Source organism: Diorhabda sublineata, chromosome 2, assembly GCF_026230105.1.
Source record: "Diorhabda sublineata isolate icDioSubl1.1 chromosome 2, icDioSubl1.1, whole genome shotgun sequence".
NCBI lineage: Eukaryota > Metazoa > Arthropoda > Insecta > Coleoptera > Chrysomelidae > Diorhabda > Diorhabda sublineata.
The window spans coordinates 924,920-952,601 of NC_079475.1; the positions used below are offsets into that span (position 1 = coordinate 924,920).

Below are 27,682 nucleotides of genomic sequence, written 5' to 3' on the forward strand. Positions count from 1 at the left end.
CCCAATTACAAACATATTGTGATTGGTTGTAGATTAACGCCATCTTGCAATACGACTGTAGCGCTAACTGTCGATGATAATTCTAACTAATAGATTTCGTCGCAATGCGGTGATAGACAAATACAGTTCGCTATACACGAATTAATCATCGACTTACGTCAACAATATAGTTTTTATACATGTTGGGACAAAACTGTTTTCCCTGAGAAACTTCGACTCGTTCTGTAGTTGTCCCGCCATTTCTATTTTGTTACCACATCATCTCGATTCCATGTTGGCGTGATACGAACCTGTATTGTGAATATAGTGACATTAAAAAATAATTTTATTAAAACTAAAAAGTTTAAGTGTTTGAAATTGAATATTTGAAAGTAAACGGACTATTTATTAGATACTTTAATATTTTTACGTCAGATGACACCGGGGTGTCATATTTAATGTGTAAACCGTCCAATGGATATGTTAGAGTTTACTTTTGAAAATGGAAATTGGTAAGAAATTATATTTAACGATAGAAAAATTCTTGTGTTGTATCTGATATTTTTAGAAACTATAAGTAATTATGAAGAAAATAGAGAAAAACGCCTAAATAACACCATGGACGTAGATCTTAACACAAACGGTATTATTTACAATTAATACTTTGAGTGCATAACCTTAAAATTTTTATTTGTAATTCTAGACAAGGAATCTAATTTTCCTCCAAACAAAGTTTACGAGGACAATTCTGAAAGTTCAGGTATTATTATTTGGTTTAGATTTTAAATGCTTGTAACTTATGTTTCACATTTTAGAAGCCAAAGAATCTGAAGGTATCAAAGAAGACAAAAGGGGTTCGTATATAACTTTAAATTAATTATTGTGTATATATTTAAACTAAACTTTAATATACGTATCTAACTGAAATTAATAATACACGGTTTGATGACTTCAATGTTAATGTAACATTAAAATGATAAAACTAAAATTATTTTGATGAATAACCATACATAATTAATATAATACTTCAGCAATATTGCAGGAGTGGTCTGAGAACATCCACTTTGTGAATTTATACATAGGTATATCATATATCATTATGTCTTTGAATATCTTGGATTCAAGTTACTGTTTTGTGTGCCTACAAATACCTTTATTGGGTGGATTACTCCCCTTGTTCTTTTTTTAATTTTTTATTGGTCCTGGCTTTTTTTGTAAGCTTTCTCCATTCTTTTCTATTTCTCCATTTTACTTTCCAGTCTATTATTTCTAGGATTTTGGTACCTTCTTCATTTTGTTTTCTCCAGGTATTTCTTGACCTGTGTCTGTCTCTTAGCCATAGACATATTCATTATGTTATCTTCCTCGCCGTTTCTGTAGGTTTCCTTTTCTGCGTGCCCTGCTCAAATTAGTCTTTGGGCTTTTATATACCTTATCATACTTTCTCCTCCCAGTTCTTCTCTTTATCTCTTGTAATATTTGGTCTGAGTATAGTTCTTTGTATTTTTCTATCGATTATCTTCAGATCTTGCTCCTTTCTATTTATGAGAGAGTTGTTTTCATGGCTTATGCAATCTCTGGTCTTGTTAATGTTTTGTTTCGAAATCGTCTTCATTTTAGGTATATTTGAATTAGTTTATTTTTATAATTTTTGAAGATACTGAAAGTAGTCGCAACGTCAAAAGTCGTATCTGTCTTTCAAAAATTATAAAAAAAAACTAATTTCGAATGGTGTTGTGGGTTGTGAACTCAAAATAAAACTGTCCAAGAGAGATTTAGAAACATAAAAAAAGGTCTAAGATATTCATGTTTTATATATTTTTATTTTGTTCTTTTTACTAATATTCTTGCTTTTAAGTAAATTTTCACTATTTCCAAAATTTTGATATCCTTTTTGTGTTCTTTCTCTTATTCTTTCTTTAGACATCTTATTTCTAGATAATTGAATGAGGATACAGTTTCAAATACATTTTTTTGTGTCCTTGAAAAGTCCATTCCTCTTTCGTTCTCTATTTTCATGTTTTTGGCGTTTCTTGGTTTAATTCTAGACTGATTTTTTCTTGCTTCCATTTTTAATTTGTTGATTGCCTCTTATATTAGTCAATATTGTTACATCTTCTGCGTATGCTGCAGCCTGCATTTGATTCGTTATAATATTTTTATTATTTAATTTTGCTTTTCTCATTACTCTCATTTCTCTAAAATCACATTAAACAGGGTTGGAGAGATCTAGTCACCTTGTATAACTCCTTTGTTTATTTTTATTTCTTCTTTTTGTCGTTCCAGATTAGTTTCATTTACTTAAGATATTTGTAGTTTGAATATGGAACTAAATCAGTTGTTTAGAATTTGAAATTGCTTAGTGAACAAAATAGTCATGATAAAAAAAAGCTGATCTATTCTTCAATTTTCAGGTTCCTTCTTCCATATATTTCAGCATTTCGCTATGATCCTCATGTTTTCTTGCTAAAATTGTTTTTTTTTCAACTTAGGCACTTGAATTACTGTCCTGTTTTGTCCCAAATTAGTGTCACTTGTATTGTCCTTTCTTCATTTGCTGAACGTTGAGTTGTTTGCCAGTATATTGTAACTTCCTCTGTAACATATTGAACTAATCTGTTTTCGAATTATGTATCATAAATTTTTCTGTGTCCTTAGATGATCCATTCCTCTTTCGTCTCGTCTTGTTATCATCCTGTATATTGTATAGTTTCTTACTTTTTTTGTTCTTTTTAGAATCCAAAATATTGGAAAGTGAAAGTGACGATGAATGCGAAGAAGAAGAAGAAGAAGAAGAACTACTATTGAGTCCAGCACATAGTGATTATGGTGGAGAACCATTGAGTCCCGTGAATAGAGACTTATTAGATAGTGACTGTGAAGGTGAAAAAGTTGATTTTGTTAGATCGACAGAAACTAGCGAAGACCAATTGTCTGAATCTGGGATGAATGAGAATTGCATACAAAAAGGATCAAGTGTGACAAAAGAAGATAAGACTGAAATTAATATAACTAAGGATCAATCTGAAGTTAGAAACAATATAAAAAATGATGATGCTACAGAGGTGGAACCTACCGTCACGAATGATGCTAGTGATGAAAATGAGATTAATAAAGATGACAAGTGCAGTAACACAATTAACATAGAAACAGAAGAAGGTGGTAAAACAATAGATGAAGAAAAAATAGACTCACCGAGAGATACAGAAGTAGCTGAAACTAGTGGAATAGAAGATGAAGATGAATTTGAAAAAGAAAAAAACAAAATAGCAAATGAACAGTCAGAAGACAACAAAGAAAAAATCGAGGAGGAAAAAAATGCAGCTAAATTAGGGGATAGTGGTACAACAGAAGTAGTTGATGATGAAGAATCGAAAGAACTCATCGAAGTTGAAACAGATGAAAAAATTGATCTTGATAATAAAGATGACACAGAGAAAGATGAAGTGATTGAGATAAAAAATGCGGAAGACATGGATAGTACGGAAATTCCTGACGATTCTTCTGGAAAATCACTTGGAAGTGAAGAAAACAATATGAAAAATGATGCCGATAAAAAGGAGAACAAGAAAAATACAAGCAAAGATGAATTCAAAACGAATTCTGATTCAAATAAAGATCACAATTTGTCAAAATCCGAAGAAGAAAAACAAGGTTTGTTTTTTTATTATACTAATAAAATAAAGTAGAAACAGTGGAGGTCTTCCATCACCAACGTCATATGAATCAAATTAAAATTTTTGTCAACTCTGAAATAATCGTTATGACTAATATTCCAAAGGTCGACCTTTTGCAATGAATTTGTAATCCAAAAAGGAATTCAACATTTTTAATTGTTTATATTTTAATTTCTATCTTATTGAGCTGAAACTTTTTCACGTAAAAATTCTTATATTTACGTTTAAATAATATTTTTTGTTAAATCGTTCGAAGGGGTCGTTAATAATAAATATTATTCCTACAGTTCTCGAAGTTGGAACTTTTTTAATCTTTTTCCAGATTCATAATATCTCAGATAGTTTTTGAGATATAAGCAAAAAACCAAACCCCAAAAGTACTTGTTGATATGAATATGGAGATAGGAAAAAAGTTTCTCAAGTGTAATAAAATTTTGTTGCTTTGTAAAAGACATTTTTGACAATAATTTGACTTATCTTCAAACTACTTTTTTCTGAAAGAGGAACTAAGTTACTGTTACTTGGATACTTTCTTGTAATTTAATTACTAGTTGCCGTTGCCCCCAGCTTTCATTTATTTCAATTTAATTAGGTGAAGAAGATGTTGATATGGATGAAGATTTTGATCCTTCTCTTTTGATGCCGGAACTATCTATGGAAGTTGATGAAGTACCGGTTATTACAAATAATGGTAAGTAAGATCACCAATATTCTCAGAGTGCTTCAATTTTCGTTATTCATACACATTTTCTTGTTTCTTTAGTCAGTATCTACTATTTACTTTTGTAACAATTTGATATTGTTTTTTACTGCAACAGTAAGGTACGAAAAGGGTCGAGGGTCTGGGGGAGTTTAGAATTCTTCAATCCCTTTATACACTTTTGGGTTTTTTTTCGAATTTTTATTTTTATCCCGTAACTAACTTCTTTTTTCCGCCTTTTTTTATCTTTTTCAAACGATTATCATTGTTATCAAATTTCTCTGATTGGGCGGTTTTGTTCTTCTGGATTCTAGGAGGTTTTTGGATACTGAATAAGTCTAGCAACTATTAACAAAATTATGGATGAATTAACGGATTTTCGAAATTTTGAGACTTTAAACTTGAAAAAAATTTTGAAACGCGATTAGGTTAGGTTGTATGTATGCTTCTTCTTAGATAACAAAATACGTTCTTTTACCACTGAACAATATAAAAGTCTTTTTGTTGAAATGAGCGATTGATTTGTACTGATTTTACATTGTTTGTTTACAGACGCTCCTGCACCCGAACATGAACTTAATAAAAGTCCATTGCAACTTTACGATCCGATTTTTTCTACGTTTGTCGACGAAATGACAGGCGCTGAAGGTAACAATAAATATTAAAAATCGCTAATTTTCTTTTGATAATTTTTTTATTTATTTTCAGTTGATTTCGATTTGACTGCAGAAGAACTCGAATTGAAAGCCAAAACGTACGGCGAAAGTAAGTTTTCAACATTTTGTCCCATTATGTCCTAAATTGACCTATCGGGACCAATCTTTTTTTTTTCAAAATGTGCGCTATTTACTCTAATTTCAACTGGTGTATTCAGAATTAACATTGGATCAAAAATTTTCCGGGAAATCCGGAGAAAATAAAAGATGACTTTTTTTTTGCAAAAATCGATTTCTTAAAACCCGACGATATTATAATGAAAGTTGTATATAAACTATCCAAAACTGTTTTTTTCTCAAACCATGGAAGTAGAACTTTCAACAACTAGTTTAAAAACAGGGTTTAACTCAATGTGTGTTCTGCTATTTTGATAGTGCCAAAATTATATGTTTGTTCTTGTAGAAAATCCAGTACAGTTGACAAAAATCCATTGTACGGCATGTAATATACACTTGGGCAGCGCCTTGGATGGCCAAGGCAACAGATTCGTTCATCCGTTATTGAAAGTCCTTATCTGTAAAAAATGTTTTCACTTTTACACCAGTGGAGAATTCGAAAAGGACGAAGACGGAAGCGAATTGTATTGTAGATGGTGTGGACAAGGCGGACAAGTTTTGTGCTGCTCTGCTTGTGAAATGGTATTTTGTAAGGTAAGATCCGACTCTCAATTTTCATCTACCAATCAGTGATATCTCAATTCATACAGTGTGGAACAACCAAAAGACATTAAAAAGATAACTTTGAATTCTCGGGGTTGAAGGATAATTGTTTTATTGAGAAAAACGATCTTAAAGTAAAAAATATTGTGAATTAATGTGTACCTGTATTAAGTATTTTTAAATGCGAGGCCACGTGGAGTGGTCGCCACACAATAATTTTGATTTTTTTTTCAGAAATGTATACGTATCAATTTTGACAGAAAAAAATTAACAGAAATTCAAAAAAGCGATGATTGGTTATGTTTCAAGTGCAATCCTTCACAGTTGATACATCTTAGAATTCACTGCGCCGAATTTATGGAATATGTGCAAAGAGAAATGAGGTAAAATGAAGTTGTCGTCCGTTAATAAATATTTCTATTCTGTCCTATTACGATTTTATTGATAATTTTTATTTTAGAATGGTTAGTACTGCGCCAAACCCCGAAGCTTACATGAATACGGATCACTGCCATTGCTGTTTACCCCAAAAGAAAAAACAAGTAGAACCAATTCCTTCTAGTTCGACACAATCTAAAAAAAGGAAACGAACAACAGAAGAAGATCCCGATTATACTCCGGTGTTGGATAGAGATTCGCCAACTCCTCTTCCAACTTTGATACCATCAAACAAGACGTCAGTTTTAACAGCAACAACTTCGTCAGTGTCAAAATCGCCGCAACTCAGGGTTGTCACGCCGCAGCAAGTTAACAGATCTAAAGTACAGGTCGTCAATACTTCTGGTAGGTCTCATTTTATCAAAAATGTGTTTTTCGTGATATAATTGAGGAAACTAAACTTTCTATATGAAGAAAATATTTAAAACTATATCAACATAGTCCAGGGTCGATAATTATTGAAACCAAAACTATGTCAATATAGAACAGGGTCGAAAACTATGTCAATATGGATCAGGGTTGAAACTATGTCAATATAGACCAGGATTGATCATTGTTGAAACCAAAACAATGTCAATATGGACTAGGATCGATCATTTTTGAAACCAAAACTATGTCAATATAAACTAGGGTCGAAACTATGTCAATATAAACCAATTATCTACCATAGACCATGGTAGATAATTCTTTAAACTAAAGTAAATGAAAATAATAGTAGGATGAAATCTATTGGAAAAGGAGTAAAATATATAGTAAAAATGAAAGGAAAAATGATTTACGGGCGATCTGAGGTCGAGAAGGGAAAGAGGGTGGGTTTTTAAGGGTAAAAAACGGTATATCTCGATTTCCGGTAAAATTGCCAAGTCTTATGAAAAAAGTCAAATGGTAAAGTTGTAGAAAATAAGAAGATCTACAACTTTTGTACTCTCACTTTTTATACATAACCTCAAAATTTATGTGAAAAATTCATAAAGCCTAGTTTTTCGTTTTTTTGTCAGGAAATTTTGTGAAAACTTACCTTTTTATGACCCATATACATTGTGATTTATTTGATTTGAAATATTTATTTTTTCACATTATTTTGACATAATATCGAAAAATCACCCTAATTTTCTCCCGTCAAATATTAACTTTTTTTTTAAAAGTCATTGCTGTGCATTTGGCGCATTTATTTGTCACTGCTTCTAAACTTTATTGATGATTGTATGCAATATAAATTTATTTTTTTATAGCTATACGTCCCCAATCCAATTTTATTCGTGCTTCTCCAGTTAACGCTCGCGTGCAAACACCAACTCCAGTGTTGTCTACCAGACAGCCTGTACTGCGACCCATTCGTCCAGCAACGACTACAAAACATGAATGGTTCGAAAAAACTGTACGGTCCTCTGCTCGTGTCAACTCCAACCTTTCTTATACGTTAACTCAACTCAACAGAGCGCAAGCAAATGCAACAAGTGTCGAATCGCTCGCTGTCGTACACAATAAATTACAAGAAATATTGAGTAGCTCTATCAATTCCCTTATACAAATTAGGAAGAATTTGAGAACGGAATTTATAGCAGGTATGTAAATTTATTGCAGCTCATTTCAAAACCCCATGATATGGGAAATGAAGTAATCAAACATTACTATAAGTCACTTTAATATTGATATCTCCTTGAATCTGTGTCAAATCGAATATTTTGTTGTGTCTTCGTCCCAGTTATTAATTGATAACGATAACAATTTTTATTAATTAACAATTGTATAAGTAAAATAAATATGTAATTAGTTCGAATGATTGTGGTGAACAAATAGATATGTAATATTATAATAACTATAATCTGGCCGCTCATTACAGAGAGTAATCACGTGCATAGTGCGTGAGAGAGAAATTGTAAGCCTGAATCACACCATACACAACTCTAAAAGGTATTTAGTGGCAAATTTGAATTGAATTTCAAATGCTTTTTTCAAACTAACATTTTTATTTGAATTTCAAATACTTTATTTTAATATATCATATAAATAATACTTTTATTTATCAATTGCATAGCATTCATACATTAAAATCTTCGTTCACTTAGTTAACTACTAAATGTTATACCTACATATTTCACACGTTGCCTTGATTTTTTTAAAGGTATCTATAAATATATATAATTATTATTTTAATCGTAATTTTGTTTTCCCTAACCTTAAATAGCTAGACGGTTTTTCAAATTTATTGTATATTAAATAAAAATGTAAGGGTACCTATTACTGTAAAGTAATATCTAAGAAAGAAATGTCGTGCTATATGTTTTATTCAAATACTTATCCAAGGTTATAAAATAAACTCATACAAAACAATATAAATAATAATAATAATCTTTATAAACAACACAAGGTCATTTCCTGAATAAATTCTTTGTTTTCAAAAAAGGTGGTTGAGAGGGATATAAGGGCGGATGAATTTTTATTTTAATCTAAATCGGAATCAGATTCCGACGAGGACGAATCAGCTCTTAAATTTATTATTAGAGGTTCCACTTGTTTTTCCATTAAATTATCAATGTCCCACATTTTATTTCGAAAAAAGCGGACATGTTTGATTGCCTTACTCCAATTGGTTTGGGTAACATTATTTAAAGCTTTAGTAAATAAAGTTTGGACATCACTAATTTTAAATGTTGTGTTTTTCCTTGCCACCTCACCCTTGATTTGTGTCCATATGAGCTCAATTAGGTAAGGTAATGGTAAAATGGCAATCGTAAAACAATTTTATTTTTCTCTTTGGCCATCTCATCAACGACATATCTTTGGACTAATGGCCGATTCTCTTTATCCAATGCCAATAGTTCTGTCCGCACCATATTGTTTTCAAAATTAATATTTCGTTCCCTTATCCGCTGTTGTATGTCCCCTTTTCTTGTGGAACTTGTGGGACACTGGTCTAATTTTCTGGAATGGTAGGATGCATTGTCCATTACAATGACTGATCCGTCCTCAAGTTTATTTAAAATTCCCTTAAACCAACCCTCGAACTTATCTGAGTTCATCTCCTCATGATAGTCGCCCGTTTTCTTGGATTGAAACATATCCAGACCATTCTCTACAAAACCATTTTCGGAGCCAATATGTAAGATTATTAATCTTTGTCCTTTGCCCGTCGGGTTTTTTAAGCCCGTTGAAAGGCCACGGATAAATGCATCTCGTGCACTTAAGACTGTAGTATCAGTCCACACTTTGTTCACCGTGTGACCGGCATTTACCAAAGTCTCGTCAAGATATATATTTTTCTTCCTTCCTCCTCGAATTTTTTAATATCCCTTAGAAATCTTCTTCTCCAATTAATTATTTCGTTTTTTTCTTTCAAAACACAGTTCCTAGAACGTGCGCTATTATACAGTCACATAATTCTTACTGTAAAAGCGCATGTTAGAAATGTAGTTTAATTTTTAATTTTTATCAAAGTAAATAAATAACATAATAAAACAAAAGCTTAAAATAATTATTAATATAAAATTTTTAGAATATAATAATAATAAATTCATGTAACGTGCAGCTGTGTGAACTCAACTTTCTCAGACATTGATTCAGCCAATACGAATCGTTATAAAAGGTACCACTAGCATCCCATGAGCCGATCACGCGTTTTTATTACTCTCACTACCGACCGGCCAGATTATAGATCAATTATTATTTTAATGAAATTAAATATAAAATAGTATATATATATATATATATATATATATATATAAAATAGTTTAATAAAAATATATTTTTTCAGGTATCAAGAACATCCGTTTTCCTCCTAAAAACCCGCCGGCTTCCACAACTTCCAATACACCGCCTCCTCTACTCCATAACGTTTCTTCAAGTAAAGACGACGATGACGTCATATTTATACCTTCGGATCCTATACCCGCAACCGTTACTTCTACTAGTAAAACCGCAACCGTTTCTTCAACTCCTAAAGCGATATATACTACCACCGCTTCCAAAGGAGCTTCAATAGTTTCTCAATCAACGTTAAGACTCCCAGAGGTTTCTATCTTGAAGAGAACTTCAGGAAGTACTTCTAGCGTTACTACTATATCTAAAGCGGGATCTAGCGGCGTAACCAGAATAACTCCAAGTAAATCCGTCAACAAATTATCCAGCACAACTGACTTACAACCTAAAGGATTCTTAAGAGTGAAATCTTTTTCCGCATTGCAGAATGTTCCTGCCGAGTGTATAACAATTCCTGATGATCCTGCGGATGATGAGATCGTGGTAAGCGTCTGATCTGAATATGAGTTTGAAACAAATCTGATACAGTCTGTTTCATATTTCTTGACCGATGTCTAAAAATATCTAGAACGCATTTTTCCATAAACGTCTCTATTCTTCTCTCTATAATACACAGATGCTTAATTCGCTTATGCGTTCAATTACAAAACGGCCTCCTCAAGGAACCGTTAGACCTTGATTTTCTTCAGGGGTACCAGCGGCCGATTTTCTCAGGCGCCTCCCCTTCATGAACAATTTTCTTTATGTAATTTATTTATTTTGTCATTAAATACGACAAAATTATGAAATTATGATTCTACTTTTCAGCCTGTAGTAGAAAAAGATCCTCTCGGTGACATTGACAGTATTACTGATGATACTTCGAATCGTATCAATGGTTTGGCTAATGGAGACCCGGATGAAGAGGTACGAAAAATGACCAATAACACTAATAAAGAAACAGCAGATGATCAACCGATCGAAGTAATAGCAGATGATGAAGAAGTTAAATCGGTCAAAAAAGCTAAAATAATGCTCGAACGTTCGAACGAAATCGACAAGTTAGTTAAGAATAAATATGGACATGTTAATGGTGATACTGACGGAAGTGTTGAAAAATAAAAATTAAATCAAATTTTTCTAGGCGAAATGTACAATAATACTAATTATTATTCCTTCTTGTAACCACTTTAATCACCAACAAAAAAATGATAGTTTGTGATTTATAATTTTCTTTTGTATATACTGTGTGTTTGGCGCATCGTGTGTCAAAATGAATCAAGACAGGAGGAATTTGCTACCCAATTGGCTACGATAACTTTTCCTATGTCTTATTGAAACAAAAAACACCCAAATTCCCCAATAAATCTTGAAATAGTATTGGGTATCGTTTCCAAATTTTGTTTTGTATTGAAATAACGTTCTGATCTTTTCTATACGCTATTTTTATATTCTTCCGCTTGTATGTTTCCATCGCTGGAAAATCTCTGCCCAATGACAAATGAGTATGCTCGGAAACCAAAAACCGGGGTTTTCGGAGACTTTTTCCTTACTTAGTTGTTGTCATAAACTAATGAAAGTCAAATTTTTGTTTTGCCCTCCTCTGTTATTTGCGTACACTATCAAATTTTCCATAAAGGGATAGTGACTATCTAGTTACTTCCTCGGTGCGTCACATTTTCTGGTCTATATCTCCGTGAACTCTGACATTGTAGACCCGAGTTTTTTTTCTAAAGTAGAAATCAGACCCTGTGTTATAATTAGGAACAGATGAGGCCAAAAGATATCTCGCTGGTTTTACTTTGGCCTACTTAATTTTTTTCTCTTATTTGAATATTCAGAGTCGCACGTTTTGCATCCAATTTAACACTCTGACTGTCAGCATACTAAATTTTTGTTATTAATTGACCGACTAATATGCATATAGTCATTGGGCCATCAATGAAGTCGATTTCATGATTGTAATACTTTTAAACTTTAATGAGATTATAACAAAATAAAGGACGCGTTCGTCTAGTCCTACTTCTAAAACTCGTCAATTTTGAACCTTATGGGTTCGTGACCACAAAACTTACCATTTTTTTCACAATGTTTGAAAATTTGAAATCATATCACTGTGCATGTCATTTTGGATGACTACGTTTTCCAGGGAGAATGTTATACACACTAAGAACAAGAATTACAATAAAGCCATTCAGTTCCTGTTTGGATCAGCCTAGTTTTGCATAATCTCGTATCTTTGTACGCGAATGTTGGAAAACATCTTCATCGAAAAATAGTCAAGCAACTCTACAGTAGACATATTATAATATTAATTGTAGTCTGGTTCGGAAAAGGATTTAGACGTAGGTTGAAGACCGCTAACAGTTCTACAGTAGTTAAACCTGAAAATACTTTTTTAATTTCCTCTTCCGATGGTGGCTTTGGTGCTGTTTGATCCGCTTCTGTAATATATGGTTTTCCTTTAGTATTGATATGGTTGGTTATATCTTCTTCAGTAGGACCAATTATATGTCTATCTGCTAATACAAATTCCGCTCCAGCCTCTATTTGGTGACCAGGAAGCCTAGTTACAATCATTGTAATCTTCATTTGTAAAATAACAGGTTCGGGGGTTCAATATAATATTTAGTCTTCTGGTAGTTAATCAGAATATACAATTTGAACAGATTCATTTAAACAAAAGCCGCATCTGAAAAACTGTACATTTAGCAACATTTGGCCTTGATGGGTTGAATTGCAAATAACCTTGTAACATAATATAGGGGCCAAATGGGTAGTAGATTGGACTGAGTAGAATAAAACCAAAGAAATGTTTTAACTTTTTGAAAAAGGAACAAAATAAACGAAACGTGTTTTGACTATACTCACTCTTTGGTAAATAACAATCACAATCTGTCATATTCGAGGTGACAAGAATGGAAAATTCGCCTAGTGCTAAATAAAACTGTTAGGTGCTTTTTCTTCAAAAATATAAAATACTTTAATTATCGTTTAAAAAGTGAAAAGTGTAAGGAAACAGAATATGTTTGTAATCTGATATTTCGATATTGTTTTAATGTGAAAAAAATATCATTAATAAGTGGTAGGACAGTGTTATTGTATCGTTGAGTTACTTTTAAAAAGTTAGGAATATTTTTTTTATTTTATAAAAAGAATTCACGTTTTATTTGTATACTGTAAATAGATTTTGCTACAGACTCGATTTTTATTTACTATTATCGCTATTATCTGGATTACAACCCATTTCTGATGTTATTTTATGGACCTCAAACCTTATAACAACAGCAAGAGAATCTACAACATAGAAAATTTCCTACATCAAAGAATCAAATTTTAAAAACCAAGACAACAGCGAAAAACTCCACAGTACATCCGATGTCAATGCTTTGACCATACTAAGTCATACTGTTATCCTAAACCACGGTGTATCAAATGCCTTCGACCTCTCAATGTCCCCGAAAGGACATATGTCGAATGTGTCTATTCTGCATATTATAAATTATGATCAGGATATAAATTTCCTAGAACAAACGCAACTTTAATATGCTCAACCAAACGTTACTCGTAGCCGAGTAAAAGCAGCGGAACTAACAATAACAGAACTACAAGGACCTATCAAAGTACAATCAAAAAATTTCACGCGTTTTGATAACCAAGTTATCGTCTTTGGACACCAAGAAATTCCAACTTACTTGTGATAGTCCCCACGTTATAATTAACGCATATAAAATACCACAAAGGGAAGAAGTCGAATGTCTTGGAATCCATTTGGATTGGTGACTTTCTTGAAGGAAGTACCGCTTCACTAGAAGAAAACATCTTTGGTGCAACCTGCCAATACGCATTGGATGGAGTAATCGAAGTGAAGGTGAAAATAAAACACATTAACTGTGGTGTATAACTTGCTTTTTAAATATTTATTGTAAAAAAAAATAAATATAAAAACTATAAAAACAATTTACAACAGAAAATAGAAAGCAGTATCAATATTATAAAAGTTATTTTTAAGTTGAAAAGCTATAGATATATGTATATATATAAATTCTTATCTAAATAATTTCTATATTTTTCTAAAAATATAATGGCAGTATCACATATTATGTAGACATATTGAAACGAAAAATTGGATTAAAATAATAATTTCGTAAAATGGTCGCATTGTCAAGAATTTCGATACCATGTATCTTATTACATCACTCTAATAAGTCATGTGATTGACACACAGCTGTCATTGTCAAATCCATATGACGTTTATTATGAAGTACCAACTTTCAAATGTAAAAGTTTAAATTCGATTAGTCACCAAAAAGTGACAGCCATGTGAAACAACCTTTGGTATTTTCAAAACAATGAATTCAAAATTAGATTGCTCCTTGTTGAAAAAAAGGCGTATGTGTGATACAATCATTTTTCTTGAAAAAATACCCTGAGTTTTGGGGCATGTTTTCATTAAAAAAATATCTTGAACACGCAAAAATCCAATTTTTTTTCATATTATTCCTTAATATGATATATATTTCTCGGACAAAATATCATAATTTCCGAATATTTTTGGTTTTATAACATTTTTTTTAGAAAAACAAACCATTTTTAGGCTCTATTCCATTTTTTCCTCGAAAAATGTAGGTTTGTTCCCATAATTTATTTTCAAAAAAATTTTTTGGTTTCCATCTTCAAATTTAATTTCATTTATTCGCAACATTTTTACTTGAAAATCTCCCCAATATGGAAATATTTAGGTTGTTTTTTCAATTCAATCCTTAAAACGTTATATATTTCTCAAAATATAACAACTTTCGAAGATTTTTGGTTTCATAAGTTCGCAAAATGGCCCGGCCATGTGCAGCTACTATGGCGAATTCGCGCGGCCCTTTTCGGTCAGCGTCTCACAATTTTTTATAAATGGCGGAAGCGCCTTTGATGTTTCCTTTTCGAACTTTTTATTTACAGTATTTCTTTTGAATAATTTCCAAAAAAGTCTATAGATTTTTTTTGTTTCTTTTCGTTTTAGAAAGTTGTAGAAATTTATTTAGGTTTATAACTAATTTGTGTACATGCAGTTAGTTTAGTTTTGACTGAATATTCGTAGTGAAAAGTACGAATTCGTAAAAGTAATCGTAGAAAATTATTCAAGTGATATTTATAAGTAAATTATTATAAGTTAAGTGTAGTGTATAGTGTGTAAATAAATTAAGAACGTACAAAACAAAATCTATTTTTGGCAAAAAATGTGTTTTCTTAGTCACACGACAATTGAGTGATGTATTACAATGATTTTTGTCCAATCACTTGATAAAGGACGTTTTTTTTTGGTCGTCATTGATGACGAGAAGTAGACGTTTACTGATTACCGCCTCTTCGTTGCTTCCTAATAATCAGTGAGTACATACAAGAACTGAAACATCATGAAAATTCAGTGAAACAAATAACGTGCCATATAAATAACACAACAATAGTTGTCACGAGTTTGTATGAAGTACAATAAGCTCAAGAGATTCGGATATATTCGAAAAATTTAGAAAAATATGTAAATATATTTATATATTATATAAATATATATATTTTTAGTTGATTAATTTGTATGTTAACTTAATATCTAAAGTGGCCTTTCTTCGATTTACTGTTGTGGTAAACTCTAAGAGGAGTATAGTTTCCATTACCATTCATACCTATAAATAAAATAGAAATTACACGCTACTATTTAAAGTAAAAAATAATTCAATAATTGCCAAACAAATAATTTTTTTAAGTTGACATTTAGTAAAAAAAATATTCCAAGAATCCTTCGGCTCTAGAGATAATAAGGATCCATATAAAATATTCAAATTATGGAAAATTTTATTTTCATATGGTACTCTCCGCCATGTTTCTACTGTCATATATCAATCTTACATATTGGGCATTCTAAGAAAACAGTTGATCTAAGTCAAAATTGCGGCCGTGGGGAAAACAATTAGTTTTCTCGTATGTACCCGTGTTGTTTTTCTTGTTTTTCCGGTACAGAGGGTTGTTTTGTATTGTTTTATTATTTCATGATGTTAAAAGGACTCTATGAATACATTTTACATCTATTTCGGTGAAATTAATATAGCTGAAACCGAGTATTTTTGCATTTTTTTAAACTAGTCTGCAATTTAGATTTCAAGCAATTTATGAAATTTAGGACGTTTCTGCTTGAAATATTATTGTTATTTTGGGGTTGATTTCCATTATCACTTTCAAATAAGGTTGGAAAGTGATAACCCACTAATAGCTAAAAGGTACAAAGACAAACTTAAATTTTAGGAGGAGTTAACCCCTTTGCAAGTCAGAATCTTACTAATTTTCCACAAGTTTCCAATATGTTTACCGCTTACCTATACTGGCCACAACACTGCATAGTGGACAAAAACCAACAAATCCACTTTTAGGGAGGAAACTTCGCACATCCTTTCATATAAATTCTTTAAATAACAATTTCCCAACAAAATTGGTCTAAAATCGATTAAATACACAAACCTCAAAAACTTACGACCAAAACATTTGTTTACCCCACGGCGGAACATTTTTAAATAGACAATCTAACGAATCATGTAAAAATCAGCTGATGCCTATTCAAATATGACCGCCGTGGGGTACTTTACAGGGTACAACTTTTAGTTCTTTCTAATTAATTGGCTTCAGCTTTACCTTTGTCAATACACGATTTATTCAATATTTGAAGAGATTTAGACATCTGTCATATCTGTGAACAGGCTTTTCAATGCCCTCTTCAAAGAAAGTTGCCGCCAAGAAATTCAAGTAGAGTACAAAACATTGTATCAACTTGTTGAAACGACAGATTTGAGTCCATGGCTCCCTTCATCATACACATCATTACGGCCATCTTCAAACTTTCGACACCATTCACGCACAACACAATCGCCCACAACGCTCGTCAGCTTTCTTCTGCCTGCACGGAGCGATCGGAGGTTGAGAAAAAAATTGAACTCGTATTATACCGTTAAAGTTATTGATAAAATATTTAGCTCGTAGTTCATTTTACTCTTCATAACACTAGTAAATAGCTGATAATATAGGTTAAGGTTTTTAGTTAAAATAGCAGATTTGAAGAGTTCCACATGGTTTAGTTCTAAGGATCATTTGACACATCGTCGAGGGTCAACTGCCATAGTAGATTTTGGTTGCTTTAAAGATGTACAGTTAGAAAAACTTTCTTAGGGGATAATTTAAGAATTTAGCCCGTCACTACAGTGATAAAAATTGTTTAGTGATTAATTTTTGATTTAAGCCTTTCCGTACTTACTGTGTACTAAAGATGGCGGAGGAGCTGGAGCTGGGGGAACATGAATAGGTGGAGCACATTTAGGTTTCATGTAGAAATGATATACAGTGAAGTATAAAATGGCTATTACTCCGGCTGCGATGCAAAAGTATTTATGTACATTTTGGAAATTGTATTCGGTGTTATAATCACTGAAAGCTAGACTTCCTAAGAGTGCTCCAAAACCACGTCCTAGAAAATGAATAAAGATGCATTAGTTTCAATATTATATCAACTGAATATTTATTTATATTTACCTAAACAAAAATGAGCAATAATTGGCAGTGCTTGTCCACAGGCGATGTATTTTCTAGGTACAAGATGTCTTAAATAGAGAACTACAGTTATGTACATAATATGCAGAGTGAAAATTTCCAACCATTCGCAAAGAAGTATGTACCAGGCATTTGTGATGAACATAAGACCTGAAATTTTATATAAAAATATTTAATTACATTATTAGGAGTGAAAAAACGCGATTGTAACTTACCCAAATGATGACAAATATAATTGACGAAGCAAAAAATGAGAATATTATTGTGTCCACAAAAATCAACAATAAGCTCTGCAAATATCAGAAAAATTACTGCTGGAAGTGCTCCGACAAGAATACTAAGTCCAATTATCAGAGGTTCTCCGTATTGTTGTGTTACCACGATCCTAAAAACATAGGTAAACATTTTATAATAGTTATTATTTTTTTTTCATATTTTTATACCCGACGTACCAATCTTATTTTAGGAAAAAAATTAGTTGGGTAAGTTTGGAATAGAGATCTTGAACACGTTCTCTGTCACCAGATTCATGCGCACTTTAAAGTTGTGCGTTGATGAAACTGGCGAAGCATTTTCAAAATTATCAGCTTTTCTTTAAAACCACCGTAAATTTGTGTCACTTTGGTCCATTTTTTAACCTTTACATCGTTATAACTTTTGAACCAAATGTTTGTTCTTAGTTTTATATTGTAAGTCTATATTAGTACTTTCAATTTTGAAATTTGCAAAAAGCTGAAGGATTTCTAAATCCCCTTTCTTTAAAATTGCCCACGCAGAGATATAGGTGACTTCGGCCATGATTATGATAGCCAAAAAGGTTTGTGTTATTTATAAGGCTTTTGGGCAGATAAACATAGCAATAATTAAAGGAACAAAATGTTTTATAATGATTTTAATTGCAAAATAAAAGAACATTCTTTGGAAAAATAAAATATTCTTTGTTAAGAAAATGATATGAAGTAAAATTCTTTAGTAAAATAATTGAGACTTTCCAAATTGTAGTTAGTACTAGCTAAGGAAGAAACCTCTTTTGGATGGAATAGGTTCCTCTATGACCTGCAAAATCTCTTCTGCGTACCAAATAACGTCGTCTGGCGTGGGCCATTACCACTGAAACAATCTACTATCCACCGATCTTTCTAGGATAAATCTTTTACTCAAATAAAATCAAACAAAAACTTTCCGATTTTGAGTTTTTCGTTGCATCCAGTTCTGTATTTTCTAGTGTGTCTTCGTTTTCACATTCAAGTTCTCCGAAGTCTTGATCTCCCCCCTCGAAATATTAACAGAGCTTTCGGAGTCACTGGATGAAGCCGTAACACCACTAGGACCCGCAACTGGTTGTTTTTGAATGTCCAGCTATTACATTGACTTTTTTTTCCTGATTGTTTTAGCCCTGGACAGGCGAATCTTCTTTCTTTGAGTAGGTCAATAACTGAGGCACTGACATTCAATTGTTCTTTCAAATCTACTACTATTAAATTATTCCTTCCTGGTCTTAATAAGGCATCTATCAATGATTTAAGCAGTTGTGGAAAAACTTATTTTGGAATCGTGGTGTCTGCTCTAACTCAGTTTATAATTCGTAATGATTTGCTTCCATTTTATTTTCAGCATGACACTTTTAGATTGTTTGAACGAGTTTAGGATATTTGCAACCTCTTTTCGTGATGACTTTTTCATTGCCTGGGTCGTCGGATAGGTTGGATTCGTCGTAATTTCAAAGATTTTCAGTTGGAACCCTCTTCAAGTCTCTTTCTAAATTGTCAAAGTATGGACTTTATATTGGCGGAAAATCGTTGTGTCAGTGGTGGATGTCTTTTCAAAAACAATCTCACCCATTCAGTACCAAGCAGATTATCTCTAAATCTCCTTTACATTTACGCCCTTTCGATTTAGATAATTCTTCATAAGTTTTCCCAAATCTAAGAAATCCAAGAGAAAACCTTATGTTGATGTTACTCAAATATGTGTTTCGATTTTTCTTTCTTCAACTGACAATATAATCTGACCACCTGGAGTTTTATTGTGTACTTTCTTGACATTATTTTGAAATGTGGAAAGTGATCCAAATTAGTAACATACTCCAAAATTTGAAACTCGCAAATAGGTTAAACATGTTGTGACCAAAGAAAAACCAATAATAAAGATTTTCTATTGAACCACTTTGGCCGCCCTCTAGCAGTACAACCTGTAATCCTAAGTTGTACGAAGTCGAGCTTCCACCTGAAAATTTTAGATGTCGCCTAGTTATTCACACCCTATCAGCGGAACCTTCCAGGATTCCAAATTCTATGTAAATGTAAAAAATTAATATAGAAATTTTTATTTTTTGCGTCTTAACGCCCGCGCGGGCCATTATATATACATTTTGCTGTCCCTGGCATAAATTAATCCATTATATAGAAAGTGTTTAACTCAATAATCAACTGATACGAGAGGACAGTCTGATATAGAATTTTTAATAATTAAACAACTTACCACGGTACAAATGTGTCAATAGCATTCCAAAATATTCCCAATAGAAATAATACTATACCCAAAGAAGCTACTTCCAAACCATATTTTCTCACAGAAGACATTGGAAGGGCTAAAAGACCGCATCGGGTATGCCACCACCATTCTGGGGGTCCCAAAGGTATTGAGCTACAACAAAGAAATTTATGTTGCTATATTTGCATAATGTTAGTTGTATTTAGATCAAAAATCCTGTTCATTTTTGTGTTCCTGGAGAGTTTTTACTCGAAGGAGTTAAATCATTATGCGTAATTTGCAAAATCGCTGGCGCTCGTTTTGGCAATTACTACTCTTGTACAGAATTTCGAATATTCCAATCTTTGATTATACCAAAAGCAGTTCCACCTTGATATAATTTGTTTTTTTTTTATTAAAACTTCTCCAATCAGGTTTTTACTGTCCAAAGGTCTCTCGTCAACTTTTGGGACTTCAACTAATATTGTTGTTCCAACATAATTATTTCATGATTTGCTGATGTTGTTTCTTCTTGTTCAATGTTATGAATGTCAATTTTTGAAAATATTTATCATATTTATCATATTTTCTGTTATTAATCTCTTCAAACAGTTTTTGCAAATCTTCATTCTCTTATTTGGAAATTATATTTTTAGATAAGTAAATGGATGATAATTCGAGTTTCGGATTCTTACCAAACAAGGATTTATATGGATGAAAGATGAATTTTTTTGGAATTGAACGAAATAGCACTCAATATACCAATTAATAGAATCAAATTTTTTACATCTCCATTTGAACGTTCCATAACTTCCTTGGTTCTGCGGGTATCTAGGTCTTCCATTAACTATTTTACAAACTGAATTTTGGTAAATGTATATATTGTGGATAATAACCATTTCACTCTAGATCTGGAGGTGTTTGGAAGTCTAATAGTTTTTTCCACTCTCGCAAGACTTCCCATAAGAATTTTTGCGCACTGAAAAATCCTTAATTCTAGGCTCTTAATAAAATATATTTTTGCATATTAAACTGAAACATTCTCGACAATAGTTGTACCTAACCTAACCTAACCATCTACAGAGTATTAGTTAGATGATAATCAAGTCACTTACTTATCCACAAGTAGTATTAAAATAGCAACTGCAGTTAGAACAGTGAAACAGATGATTGATTCCAAATAATGTCCGTCAGCGCAACCTCCGATGATTGGAGCAAATACAGCAAATCCAAGAGCTCCAGCTGCGAATTGTTTTCCAATATCTCCTCTGCCTTAAAAATAAAAAATAAATTCTTTGATGTCCAGGTAATGAAAAGTACAAATAACAAGTGTCTAATTAAATTATTCAAAAACATTTCATCATTACATAACAGATACCAGCCAAATCTTGTTACGACATGGATTCCGAAATTGTGTCACTATTCGTGAAAATAGAGGCCTTCCTGCATGTAAAAAAATGCTTAAAAGATATTTTGTTACAACATTTTTAGTCAAAAAGTTCCGTTCGAATATATCTATAAAATAAGCTACTTAATTCTCTCGTCAACTCTCAATCGCCTATAAGACAAATTGCTCTCTTCTGTATTGAATCGGCCATCCTCAGGGTATGCTTGGTAGCAGAGCTTCAAATGTGGGAGCAATATGTCAAAGATTGGCGAATCTGGGACTTGTAGTGTATTAGAAGCTGTTGGCGTTCATGAGCTTGCAAATACTGCTCTAGGTAGGGTGTTAGATAACTCGGAAGAGCATCTGTCGTGGTGGTATTGGTAAATCAGAATATTCAGATCAGCGACCTTTCGTCCATGCTTTAAGCTGCGTAAGTCTCTCGTCAACTCTAGATCGCCTATAAAACGAATTGCTCTCTTCTGTGTTGATTCGAGCATCCTCAGAATATGCTTAGTAGTAGAGCTTCAAATGTGTGAGCAATATATCAAAGTTGGACGAATCTGGGACTTGTAGAGTATTAGAAGCTGTTTAGGACTATATAATCTCAATCAGATTGCAACCAACGCTACCAAAGAATATTTTCACGATTGGTATTGATGGTGATGATCTGTTGCTGCGTACGAATTTTGGGGTTAGCCGAGTTTATTGAGGTAGCTTGAAATGTTTCAGTTTCGTTTTTGAGATATAAACAACTGTTTGAAATATATTATCTATTGATACTCACCAGTCGATGTTTCTCTGGTGGCAATAACTACAGCTGTACTAATCAAAACTACTGTCGCAGCTAAGAATATATCTGCGATAGATTTGATGAAGAGATATACCCAAAAACTGCCTTTTCCACATTGAGATCGTTCCAATAAACTATTTTCGTTATTGTACGGATTATGTATTTCGCATATGATGAGTGGATCACAACCAGGATTCTGATTTTTCAAATTTTGTTTTACATCTGGACGAATTCGGCATCGGAACGACTCGACTACAATAATAAAAAATAATGATTAATGCATTTATTTAGTATACGAGTGTTGCTACTCGAGTTTTAAGATATGGCAACACTGATATGAATATATCAAATCTGTCATTGCGATCATAAAGTTGTTAGAATGTGTTGTCATACGATCTATTGTTTAAAGATATTTGAAACATTCATCTTGATCGAAAGATGGAATTAAATCTGATAAATTTTTATGCGATAATTTTCTATGACTTTCAAATTTTAAACCAACAACAGTGTGCTGATTAAATCGACTTGTGGTGATGAGGCACCGTATGGGAAATGTTTTGAATTACAATAAAACCATATTCAATTATAAATATTTGTCTAGCTCAAAAATTAAGTAGATACAAGAAAAAATAGTTTGTCACAGACTCTTGAATGAGATTGGAAGTTCAACTGTCAATTGACATTTTCATTGTCATTGAGATATACCATCAAAATTGATATCAGACGTCATTAACACCAAACATAAATGAAGACAAACGTATAAGTTGTATCTGTTTATACTAAAAATAGATGCAATACGCATAAATGTCTGAGGTAAGGCTTTTTTTGGTTACCTTGCCTCTTAATTTAGAGAAGGATTAGCATTCAAAACAAGAAGGTCATGGCGTGGTGAAGCCTTCTCCAATTATGTGACCCTTTCATCGTTTCTCAGATCAGCTGGCCAGTTCCTTTGGAGTGTTTTATTCTAATAATTGATGGAGTCACTGTTTACTGGTTGATTCTAGTCTTCAGTGGTGTTTAATTCTTTGGTCTTCATACAGGGTTAACTTGGACACATACTAAGCAGCATCAGGTATCATTCGTAGTATTCTGATATCTTTTTTTTTAATTAATTTTTGTTTTATTAGAAATCAAAACTTGGTTGACTTGACGTGATGAGGCCACTTCCAGTGATAGTATCTCCACAACCTTTTTTTAGGTCAGAAGACCAGTTCCTTTTTGAGTTTTCTGTCCGGTTAGGGTTCTAGGAATTGATGGAGTAGGGGATTGATGTGCAATTCTAATCTATTGCAGTGTTTGTAAGGTATTTTAAAGCCTTTTTGATAGTTTCAAATGTACCAATGGGCAAGATAAACACTTATGGTTCTGTAAGAAGTAACTTTTGATTATTGATGTACTAAAATGGCTCGCAGATACCAAACAGATTTCATGACACATTTGTAAACGATAAGTTTGTTTTCTAGGATCAATTTGAGTTAAGTTGGTACTGCGGAAGTTGAATATTGTTAACTGAGGGACTTTAGTCTTTTTTCAAGCTGGAAGGCACTTGGATAAATTCAATTTCATCTACTCTGTTAATATTTAAGATAGAGGGAACGTACTATTGAAAGGGAGAGGAAGAGTGTAGATTTACAACTTTCTACTTCTCTACTACTCTACGTAATGATCTAATTAGAAGATGGGAGAGAGTGGTATGCCGATGTTCTTTCTCTTTTTATCAGCAGTACGAGCTGAATTGAATAAGCTCGCTTTCTCTGTGCTTAATATCGACTCTATGCTTGTAATTTTGTGTATCACAATTTTCATAGGTTAGGTTGACGTCCTCTAATAATCGGCGCTTTGGAATAATTTGCCAAAATGTTACAGTGAAGTGGAGAATTTGGTTTATGAACTTAAAGTTTCCTATATTATAGATTTAATAGTGTATCTGAACGAATACTTACCTGTAGGATATTTGCAAGTTCGATTCTGTTTATTATATGGACTAATGAATGGAACTGCAGGCTTAAGTCCAATATTGAAATTGATTGGTTTCGAAAATTCCGTATATACTTCGCAAAGTTCGTAACCAGATTCATTTTGGTAGCACAAGTGCTGGTGGGGTTCGAAGTATATATTAGTACCGTTGTTAGTAACAGGTGGCAGTGTGGTCGGCTGAAAAATAAAAAAATTTCAACAGAAGTCCAGTTACATATAAAAAATATTTTCCATTGTAGCATATAAAGTTTCGTGGATAGAAATCTACCCACTGGAAATTTTTGATCCTCAACAAGGATTATCGAAGACTACAGGAAAATAACCTGCCATCTAAAACACCTGCGATTGGTCCAAAACTCACTCCAGCTCGTCGGCAAGTACGCCTCCGTTCGGCACGAGATCATCTGAATTAGAGTTTGGAACAATGGAGATCAGTTCTTACATGAATACAGAATATGCCTCCATGGTATTAACTGAAGACCAAGAGAGCGATTTGCAGATTGCTGCTTCTTGGGAACCGAACCTTAGTACATTTGTAGGAACGACCGTGCTCACGAAAAAAGAGGTTTAACTGTTGATAGATATATCTTGTACCACATTGAAGACGAATTAACGTTTATGTATAACAATGCAAAGATCAGAGATTAGTTTACGGGTTACGGGAGTAGCTACTATCCAGTTCTGGTCTAAAACTGATGGGGATGAGCTAAAAAGAAAGGATTCGAGCTTATACTTCCATTAGAGGAAAAATTTTAACTAATTCAGTGTCTGATCCAATCAATTTGTATGGAATATTAATTAGTTTCGAAGGAAATGATTATTTGGATGCCATTTTTTTTCTTGATCAGTACGCCATCACCATTCTGATTGTGCTTCGATTTCTGATTGACTTAAAACCACGTCGAGGGTAGGATCGACTAGTAAAAAGAGCCACACTTGGATTTTGGCCTATACAATTCCAAACATTACCTAATTAATATCCATTGAACACATTTTTAGTTTGAATAATTTATGTAATACACTTACCCCTTCTGCTTCTAGTTCAGGTAAATCGGAAATAGTCTCGCCATCGTAGTAACTGTCACTGTCGTTTCCTGCAGCTTCATGGTTCTCATTTAAAAATTGATCAAAAAAGGGAAGTTTAATAACTTTGTATGCGGACGTAGCGCGGCATGTATAGATACAATTAGTAACTAGTAGAGAACCTTTCTAGAAAACAACAAAAAAACAAAAAAAAATTATTCATAAATCCATTTATTTCAATTGTCTTGTTATCGTTGGGTGTAGGTCATTATTTTCATTTTGGCTACTACAATGTTAATATTAAATTGATGTTTACGTTAGTGATTTATTCTGAAGAGAATCTCATAATTTATCTTTAACTGACCTAGGTACAAAATTGTTTATAAACAAAAAAATTTAACAATCTATCCTCATCAAAGCAAAAGATAAAACTTTTCCTTTTTCACTTGTGAAGACCATCATAATCAGATTTTAACCCTGCAAGCGTATTTAGAAGGTGTTTCAAAAAAAGATGATCCCTGGGATAGCTAGAAAACTGAAAAATATTTGGGGAAACAAAAAAGATTCTAATAGGTTATCTAGTAGCTTTGTTGCTGCAATTTTAAGTAATTTTGAGTGAGCCAGCCAGGCATAGAAAGTTGGTGTTGGTATAGGTCAAAAATCTTCGACAATCGCATCATCTAATCGAAACAATATGCTGAACCTCCCTCGTAACTGCATTTTAACGAGTTAACGTTTCTATGGTTGCCTAATTAACGCACTCCGGTTTTGGGATTCCCCTGAAGTTTCTCTCGTGTTGTTTTTTTACATTAAAACCCATAGATAGACGTTTTTTTTTTCACAAAATCTTTACTTAAAACAAAAAAATCAAAGTTAACCATTCAGCAATTCATTACTTGAACCATTATTTTTGTTTAAAGATAGATGACTATTATTGATATCGAATTATTTTTATAGTATTGAAATGATCTGATTATTGAATTACACACATAGAACTATGATTTATTTTCAAACATTAATATCTTTGGAAGAAATGTGAATTTTCCGCCGATTTCAGAGGCTTATCAAGGGGTCTTTCTCGATTAAAAGCACAGCCTCACATCTTACAAAAAAATTATAAATGGAATAGAATTTTCAAAAAAAGTGCTTAGAGTATGAAAAAATACATAGGGGTCAAAGATAAGGACATGTTGGTCAGTAAAAACTGTTTGATGTATACGGTTTCTAAACTGTTGGAAAACGCCCCTTATTGCTGTGAAATGGATCTTCAAATGTTTGAATGTTGACCAAAAGCGTGCAAGGGTTCGATCTGTGCTTTTTTTGAAAACGATGTAGATTTCTTAAACCGAATTGTTACTATGGATGAGACTTGGGAACATTTCTACGATCCAGAAACAAAGCAAGAATCATTGGAATGGCAACACTCTGGTTCTCCAAGACCTAAGAAGTTTCGTGTGGAGTTATCATGATTGATTTTTTGGATAAGGGTAGAACAACAATAACTGGAAATTACTATTCGACAAAATTAAAGAGAAAATACGCGAAAAGCTATCCAAAGGTGTTTTGTTTTTGCAGGACAACGCCCCTGCTCACAAATCTCATGTTGCCATGCAAAAAATTAGTGATTTAGAATTTGAATTACTAGAATACCCCCCTTATTAATCAGATTTGGCTCCGTTCGACCATCATCTCTTTCCTCAACTGAAAAAAAGTTAAAAAGGTCGTAAATTTTCTTCCACCGAGGAGGTAATAAAAGCTGTGGAGGTCTGGTTTGCAGAACAATAAGAAACATTTTTTTTTGAAAGGTCTAGAGACGTTGCAGGTTCGCTGTAATAAATGTATCCAATTAAGAGGAGAATATGTTGAGTAATAAATTATTTTGACATTGAAATTTTGTTTGATTCTATAGTAGGCTAAGAATTTTTCAATATATCCTCCTATAAAAAAATGTGATTGGTTTTTGAATTTGAATTTTCACTTACATCTTCATCCCAGTTATAACAGTTCGTTCTACAACGATCTTGTAAAACGAAAGCACCTTGTTCGTCACATATGAAGGAAACGTTTGCGCCTTTTCTCTAAAAACAAAAAAAATGAAACTAGTTTGGTGTAACCAACAATATTTGTTTTATTTAGAAGTAATGATAATATGAAGTGATAATCTGGGGATAAGGAGCTTTTGTTTATGTCACATACTAGAGGAACGATTTTTGTTTAACACTGACTAATTGAAGTGAAAACAAAATACTTACAATAGGTTCTACAACTAATAATAACCAGTACAATATAGTTGTCAACGCCAATGATATAGCTATCATGACCCTAAGATAACCTCCATTTTTACTTCTTGGCGAATTTCCTGAAGTACCTGCAAGCCTATCTGCCAAAGGGGCCACCACTAAAGGTCCTATTAAAGCTATTAACGGTGAAATTATTGATATAACAACTGCTTCGTCTTTGGAAAGACCCAAGAAATTCATGTGGAGAGGTAGAAAAGGAAAGAGGCTTCCTATAGCTGAAAATTATAATTTTAATTAATGATTT

At 32.7% G+C, this 27,682-nt stretch overlaps 2 protein-coding genes across 3 annotated transcripts in view; one reads left to right on the top strand and one right to left on the bottom strand.

The window, feature by feature from the left end:
• The first annotated feature begins 96 nt into the window (after window positions 1–96).
• Window positions 97–13,108, top strand: LOC130453346 (transcriptional regulator ATRX-like). Of its 2 annotated transcripts, none has more exons than XM_056793027.1 (14): window positions 97–491; window positions 548–622; window positions 683–739; window positions 795–833; window positions 2,716–3,633; window positions 4,249–4,347; window positions 4,909–5,004; window positions 5,065–5,121; window positions 5,476–5,723; window positions 5,967–6,115; window positions 6,193–6,515; window positions 7,403–7,735; window positions 9,925–10,412; window positions 10,737–13,108. In XM_056793027.1, exons 1-14 carry the CDS (start codon window positions 482–484, stop codon window positions 11,028–11,030), a joined length of 3,186 nt encoding a protein of 1,061 aa, XP_056649005.1. In that variant the 5' UTR covers window positions 97–481; the 3' UTR covers window positions 11,031–13,108. The 2 variants fall into 2 exon arrangements, with proteins under 2 accessions (XP_056649005.1, XP_056649006.1); XM_056793028.1 differs by having other exon boundaries at window positions 129–491; window positions 798–833.
• Window positions 13,109–13,806: 698 nt separating this feature from the next.
• Window positions 13,807–27,682, bottom strand: part of LOC130440447 (uncharacterized) — a 39,856-nt gene continuing 25,980 nt past the window's right edge. The window contains exons 3-13 of the mRNA XM_056773590.1: window positions 27,391–27,653; window positions 27,121–27,216; window positions 25,142–25,324; window positions 24,082–24,292; window positions 22,133–22,390; window positions 21,077–21,233; window positions 19,971–20,135; window positions 17,705–17,874; window positions 17,472–17,639; window positions 17,197–17,406; window positions 13,807–15,580 (exon numbers count right to left, since the gene is read on the bottom strand). Coding sequence (XP_056629568.1) covers window positions 15,501–15,580; window positions 17,197–17,406; window positions 17,472–17,639; window positions 17,705–17,874; window positions 19,971–20,135; window positions 21,077–21,233; window positions 22,133–22,390; window positions 24,082–24,292; window positions 25,142–25,324; window positions 27,121–27,216; window positions 27,391–27,653 — 1,961 coding nt within the window. The 3' untranslated portion in view covers window positions 13,807–15,500. The remainder of the gene's footprint in view (window positions 15,581–17,196; window positions 17,407–17,471; window positions 17,640–17,704; window positions 17,875–19,970; window positions 20,136–21,076; window positions 21,234–22,132; window positions 22,391–24,081; window positions 24,293–25,141; window positions 25,325–27,120; window positions 27,217–27,390; window positions 27,654–27,682) is intronic.

Bases quoted from the DNA above. Each gene is read 5' to 3' on its own strand.
- LOC130453346 (XM_056793027.1), top strand. The intron at 623-682 runs GTATTATTTACA...TTGTAATTCTAG, and splicing joins CGTAGATCTTAACACAAACG to ACAAGGAATCTAATTTTCCT. The intron at 6,116-6,192 runs GTAAAATGAAGT...TTTTTATTTTAG, and splicing joins TATGTGCAAAGAGAAATGAG to AATGGTTAGTACTGCGCCAA.